The sequence below is a fragment of the Phascolarctos cinereus genome, unplaced genomic scaffold (genome assembly GCF_003287225.1).
Source record: "Phascolarctos cinereus isolate Bilbo 61053 unplaced genomic scaffold, phaCin_HiC Scaffold_9;HRSCAF=440, whole genome shotgun sequence".
In the NCBI taxonomy this organism is placed as follows: domain Eukaryota; kingdom Metazoa; phylum Chordata; class Mammalia; order Diprotodontia; family Phascolarctidae; genus Phascolarctos; species Phascolarctos cinereus.
The window spans coordinates 114,095,303-114,102,099 of record NW_027556402.1 but is presented as its reverse complement, the minus strand read 5'-3'; the positions used below and the strand labels follow the sequence as shown (position 1 = coordinate 114,102,099).

The 6,797-nt window shown below is 45.8% G+C and overlaps 1 protein-coding gene across 1 annotated transcript in view; it reads left to right on the top strand.

Annotated features, from left to right (window-relative positions):
* Window positions 1-1,994: 1,994 nt before the first annotated feature.
* USP38 (ubiquitin specific peptidase 38) overlaps window positions 1,995-6,797 on the top strand; it is a 38,194-nt gene continuing 33,391 nt past the window's right edge. The window contains exons 1-2 of the mRNA XM_020989842.2: window positions 1,995-2,129; window positions 2,330-3,527. Coding sequence (XP_020845501.1) covers window positions 2,846-3,527 — 682 coding nt within the window. The 5' untranslated portion in view covers window positions 1,995-2,129; window positions 2,330-2,845. The remainder of the gene's footprint in view (window positions 2,130-2,329; window positions 3,528-6,797) is intronic.

Here is a 6,797-nt window from a genome sequence, read left to right as displayed (position 1 = left end):
TGAAATACACGTTTATTAACTTCATGAGGCAATTGTGAGGAAATGTTTTTGTAAATCTTTAAAGTGCTACTGAAAGTCAAGGATGACTATGCTGGGGGGGGGCAGGAAGGAAGCAAAAGTAGCTAAAAGGGTGATGAAATAGTATTAGATAGTATAATGATAATAGCTATCCTTTATATAATTAAAGGGTTGGAAGCGGAGGTTTTCAAAAACTTGTGATTTTCTCTGTGTATATACCTTTCATGCTTCCCTCTAGATTAGGGGCTCTTAACCTGTTGTTAGAGCATTCAAAAATATTTTTTTAAAGCTGTATTTCAATATGATCTTTTTCCTTTGTCTTTCTTTCCTCTTCTTTTCTATCTCTTTCTTTTCTGTCACAGGTTATCTTGGGATTTACAAGCTAGATTTCTTTCTTAAGGACCATGCCTTAAAGCCAAATCACTCTGGTCCTCACTGATTGGCCAACAATAGGTCCCCGGCCAAACCCCACTTGGTCTTGCTTGGGCCCTGACTGACTCAGAGTGAATGCAAATAGGAATTGTTTCTATTTTGGCCAGAAACCCAAGGGTCTTCTCCCACTTTGATTTTTCTTCTGGACTATGTTAAATAAGTGATTCTTTGCCTCATTTTCTTTCCTAGCCTTATTCACAGAATGGGTGTTGCCTCAGTCAAACTGACACCTACTGAAGACCTTAGCTTCAAAAGGCCAAGGTCTCCCACCCCATCTGAGGCCATCTCCAGTCCTCCTGAGGTGTATCTATCCGGCTACTGGACCCCGAGGGCTCTGAGGAGAAAGTGAGGCTGGTGACTTTGCACAGCTGTCCCTCACTTAAATCTAATTCATTTGCATGTCATGGTCCTCTTTGAGAATGAAGGACAAACAACATGAATCTTCTGTAATACTATGCATTTTTTATGTACATAACAACATTCTGAGAAGGGATCCGTAAGCTTCATTTGACTGGCAAAGGAATCTCTCTCTCTCTCTCTCACACACACACACACACACACACACACACACACACACACACACGCACGCACACGCACGCACACACATGAATCTAGATGAACAAATTTGCAATTTATAGTTTAGAGAATTGGGTAGGGGAATTTAAGGACAGGTTAAATGATCTGTTCATGGTCAGGCAATCAGTATATCCCAGAGAAGGCTAGCTTTTGGAAGATTTCATGCACGCAAAGTGCAGCACAATTACTGTTCTTCAGCAGGTTTACAAGAGCCGTTACCCACATTTTATAGATGAGGAAAGACCCAGCAATCTCCCCCCTGGAAAGACCCAGCAATCTCCCCCCTGGACACAACTGTTAAGCACGGGCAGGTGAGAAAGGGGATGGAGATTTTAACCCAGCTCCAGCCGCCACCCCATGAAGGGCCGTCCCTGAGACCTCGTCTGCCAAAGTTCCACATGAAGCACGTCGAGGTTTTGCAAAGCGCTTGAGGTTTGAACCTCAACAATTCTGGGGGGTCGGTGCCCCAGGTCTGTATGCCACCCCCACCCCCCGCAGAGGAGACTGCAGCTGAAAGATGCTGAGACCTAACAATGAGAGTAGGTGTCCCTATAACATTTTATAAGGCTGGCAAAGCCCTTCAGGCAAAATTTATCCGAGGTGCAAGTGAAATAATAAGCCGGCACTAGCATCCCCATGTTACAAATGAAAAAATTAAGACTGGGATTAATCAAGTGACCAACTCCACCGGGCCCCACGGAATTCGAAGGCGGGTCTGTTTATCTGGGGCTGATGTGAGGTCCTCTGGAGAAGAGGGGAAGGGCCTAAAGGTCGGACCCCGAGCCCGGCACAGGAGGGGAGAGCCTCAGAGAAGAAAAGGAAGGAGTAGGTGGAGGCAGACACTCTCACCTCAGGCTGGAGGCCGGAAGTGAGAGGAGGGCCGGTAAAATGTGTAGTAACGGCTGCGCACGCGCAGAACGAAGGCATGGTGGGGGGAGGGGATTGAGTGTGAGGAAACAACTGCCTCGAGGCGGCCGGAAGTTGAAGGCGTTGAGGCACGTCCCCTCGCGACCGTTCACGCAGACTGCTTCCCGAGGACTGACTTCTTCTTCCCACCATGGTCGCCTGTGACTGGACAGAACCTCCCTAATGACGACAGAGCGGTGGGCATCGGCCTACGTCGCCGCGTGACTGTGCTTGAGGGGAGGGGATAAGAAGGGGAGGGGAGGGGAAATTAAGTGGGGGAGGTGAGCGCGCCTGCGCATTAACTGGGAAGGAGGGGGGGTGGGAGGGGAAGGGGGAGGTCCAAGGAAGGGGCGGGGCCCTCTTCCAACTGACCCAGATTTCCCTTACTTCCTGTTAGGAGATATTTCTGTATCCGGGGTCAACGAGGTTCGGTCTCTTTCCTCGCTAGTTCCCGGTCCAGTTTTCTCTTTCCGTCCTCCTGGAGCTCGCCCCGACCTTCTCCTAACCCCGGGGGTTGGAGGACGGGCGAAGATTGAAGACCTTTCCTCCTCTCTGGGCTCCGGGACCCCCAACGCTTCTCCGCGGCCGGCGCCCATGGTGAGGGAGGTCGCCGGCCCGGGACCGCGGCGAGCTCCTACTACGGACGAGGCGGCGTTGGTGGGTCTCGGGTCTCGGGCGCCTCAGCGGCAGCAGAGCCGGAGAAGCGGGGCGTTGGCGGCTCCGGTGCGGGCTACGTCCCGTCCTGGGCGGCCCCCCGCACGCGCTCGCACTCGGATGGGCCCGCCCGCCCCATAAATGTTGCTTCTGAGGCGGCGGCGGCGGTGGCCGGTCCAGCTGCTGCCCCCCCTGGCCTCTGCCCCGGTGCTCTCTTTCTCTCTGCTGCCGCCTCCTCTCCCGTGCTGCCGCTGCCGCCATGGACAAGATCCTGGAGGGCCTGGTGAGTTCGTCGCACCCGCTGCCGCTCAAGAGGGTGATCGTGCGCAAGGTGGTGGAGTCGGCCGAGAACTGGCTGGACGAGGCGCAGTGCGAGGCCATGTTCGGCCTCACGACGAGGCTCATCCTGGAGGGCCAGGACCCCTTTCAGAGGCAGGTGGGACACCAGGTGCTGGAGGCCTACGCCCGCTACCACCGATCGGAGTTCGAGAGCTTCTTCAACAAGAGTTTTGTGCTGGGCCTCCTGCAGCGCGGCTACCGCACGCTGGACAGGAAAGACGTGGCCATCCTAGACTACATCCACAATGGACTAAAGCTGATCATGAGCTGCCCGTCCGTGCTGGACCTGTTCAGCCTGCTGCAGGTGGAGGTCCTGCGCATGGTGTGCGAGAGGCCCGAGCCGGCGCTGTGTGCGCGGCTGTGCGATCTCCTGAGCGACTTTGTGCAGTGCATCCCCAAAGGGAAGCTGTCGGTGGCCTTCTGCCAGCAGCTGGTCCGGACTATAGGACACTTTCAGTGCGTGTCCACGCAGGAGAAAGAGCTGCGGGAGTATGTGGCACAGGTGACCAAAGTGAGCAACTTGCTGCAGAATATTTGGAAGGCTGAACCTTCCACACTGCTGCCTTCTCTGCAAGAAGTGTTTGCAAGTATCTCTTCTACTGGTAAGGAGTTTTCTTGTAATTTTCCAATGCAGGTGTGTATCAGGAGCTCCATTAGTAAAAATAACCCCTTCCCCCCCAAAACAAACCAAAACAACCACTCGCAAACCTACAGGTTAGTAACCACGGCCAAAGATTTGTTAAAGTCTTCTGTTTTCTTCAGGTCACCCGGAGCTTTATAAATACACTAAAAGCAGCATTGGTTCAACATTCAGTTAGGTACCAACACTGCCGAACCTGAAAGATAAGAAAGGTTAATATGTCCTTTCAGAACTTAGGTTCTAGCTAAGAGCATGTAGTTAACGTAATAGGTACAGGCAAAATAGTTTTGGAGGTGTCAGGCATTTGTGATTGGAGGTGGCATTTGAAATGGACTTCAAGGATAGTTAGATTTCCACGGTGGAGATGTAACTTTCATGGCATTTCAGGAAAGAGGAAGTGTATAAACAAAGTTTGGGTACTGAGAAAGTGCCTGAGACATGATTGGAGAGGACTCTGCTGGTGTATATTGAAAGTAGTGGGAAATGAAAACTGGAAAAATAGAATAGGGCCACATCATAGAAGGCTTTGATGTCTCTCAGCTCCCAGCATATTCACTGCCTGTCCCCCATATCTAGAATGAATGCGCTCCCTCATCTCTGCCTCCTGACTTTCCCAGCTTCCTTCAAATCCCATCTAAAATCCCCACCTTCTACTGGAAACCTTTCCAAATCCCTCTTAATTCTAGTGCCTTCCCTTTACTGACCATTTCCTATTTATCTTGTATGTAGCTTATCCCTGTACATATTTATTTGCATGTTGTCTCCCCTCTTACGTTTGAGCTGCTCCAGGGCAGAAACTCATTTTGCTCTTTTGTATACCCAGTGCTAAGGCACAGTGCCTGGTACATAGTAAGCACTTAATAAATTCACATTAACTGACTGGTAAGAAAAAAATCAAGAGGAACAAATTTTAAACCTAGATGACTAAGAAGAGTGTGGTGTAGGTCTAAACAAAAATAGAGAAATCACAAGCTGGATGTGATTAGTGGAAGAAGATGAATTTTTAGAATAAATTTTAAAACTACTAGGTTATAGGAACATAAACTTAAGAGCTTTAAGGTACCTTAGTCACCATGCAGTCCAGTTTGCTTCATTTTACAATTGAAAAACCCAGGGCTCAGAGAGATTAATGGATTTGTCCAACATCATACAGGTAGTGACTGGATTCTCAGCCCAGGCTCCCTGACTGTCAGCCAATGGTGTGTCTGTTGTTCCACACTCCCCTTCATCAAGAAAACTAGTGACACTGATCAAGCTTCCTTACTACTTTGCCTTTGCTCAAGTTATTTATTTATGCACTGCTTTGAAGATTAAGTTTTTTCCTAATCATTAATGACTCATTATAATCACAGGCTAAACATTATATTTAGCTAACTCGATTGCCTTAATGTAATATGTCTCATTTCTGTGAGTTTCATAGACTTTCCAGAAAGTAATTTGTGTGTTCTTACTCAACTATTACTAATATTTTGTTCCTATCCATTGCGATTTTTGTTCTCTAATATATAGGAGGGGAGAATAACATTAGGAACGTGTAATGATGGGCATTTAGAGATATAGATGTTCTTTGGGGTGAATTCTAGAATACTATCACAGTAAGGTGCAAGGAGAAGAGGAAAGTAGGCCTTATTGGGGTCCTAGACTTCTTCATCAGGAAATCTCTCACCTATGACCCTTCATTTCTTGTTCTGACCTGGTATTTCCTGATCTGGAGGTGTCCTATGGGGTTAAATTACCTTTGTCCTCCACACCCAGTCTACACACTCCCATTTGATGTGTCATTTAAATGTAATTATATACCCTAATTATACCAGTCATATCTTTTCTGTCTTGTCATCCCCCTCTGCTCAGAAGCCTTCAATAATTTCCCATTGCTTACTCAATAAAAATTAATTTTGTATCCTGGTGTTTATGGCACTCCTTGCAGTGGCCTCATCTACCTTTTTAGCTTTATGTCCCCTAGCCCTCAGCTAAACTCATTCCCAGATTATTCCTCAAACTTTCCTGACATGGTGACTTTACTTGGGCTCTTCACTCCTTTGGATTATATTCCAGTGAAATCTTACCCATTCTTAGTATTTTTTCTTAGTTAAAAGATAGGATTCAATTTTGAAGTAAGAAAGTAGGTATTTCCAGATATGACTGACATAAAAACAAAAGGCATTAGCAAAACTTTGTGAAATGCAAACTCCCTTGCCTTCCTTCCCTCCTTGCCATCCTTACTTTCCTTCTTTGCTGGTTACCTCCCAGTGGAATGTAATCTCTTCTCAGACCTCCCTAAATTCATCATTCACTGACTTCTTTGTAGCCCTTGATCATTCGTTTTGTCCTCCTATTAGGTTGTGTAAATTTCTTGAAAACAAAGGACCATATTTTATTAATCTTTGTATCCTAAACATAATAATTGATCGTGTCTGTCAATTTATTAATCAATTTCTTGAGTGGTTTGTAGAGATAAAGCTGTTAAGAAGAATGCGCTGTAGGTTGACATTCTAAATCAACTTTCAGTGACTACTAGAAATGGGGTCTGCTTTTAGGCTAAGGTCCCCTCAAATCATACTGTTTGATGAGAACTGTAATCATCAGTATCTACTTAAAATACTTTATCACCACTTACATGGCAAGAAAAAAATGAGATGTCAGAACTTTATGAAAGGTGATGTTACATTTCATGCTACATGTTATACTTGTTCAGTCGTTGTTAGTCATGCCTGACTTTCTGTGACCCTGTTTGGGGTTTTCTTGGCAAAGATACTGGAGTGGTTTGCTATTTCCTTCTCTAGCTTATTTTATAGATGAGGAAACTGAGGCAAACACGGTGAAGTGACTTGCCTAGGGTCACACATGTTTGAACTCCGATCTTCCTGACTCCAGACCAGGGCTCTCTCGACTTCTGCACATAGCGTGAATACTAATTAAGATTATCAAGTTTTTTCTAAGTGTTTTTAAATTATTTTAATTCATACATATCATTGTAACTTTGTTAGTATTCTGTTATAAATTGAACAACTTATCTAATATATTAATGTTTGCCTCTTTCCTTTTATCCTCCTTATGTTAATGGATGTGATAAAAGTAAATTTTTACTTCTTAATGTAACTAATATGAATTTGCTACCTGGCATTTATAGTTTATAAAGTTTTATTTGATCCTTACTACAAGTACCTTGTGAAGACTATCTTAAGTGGTATTTTTCACATCTTTCTAATAAGAAAACTCATATTGAGAGAAT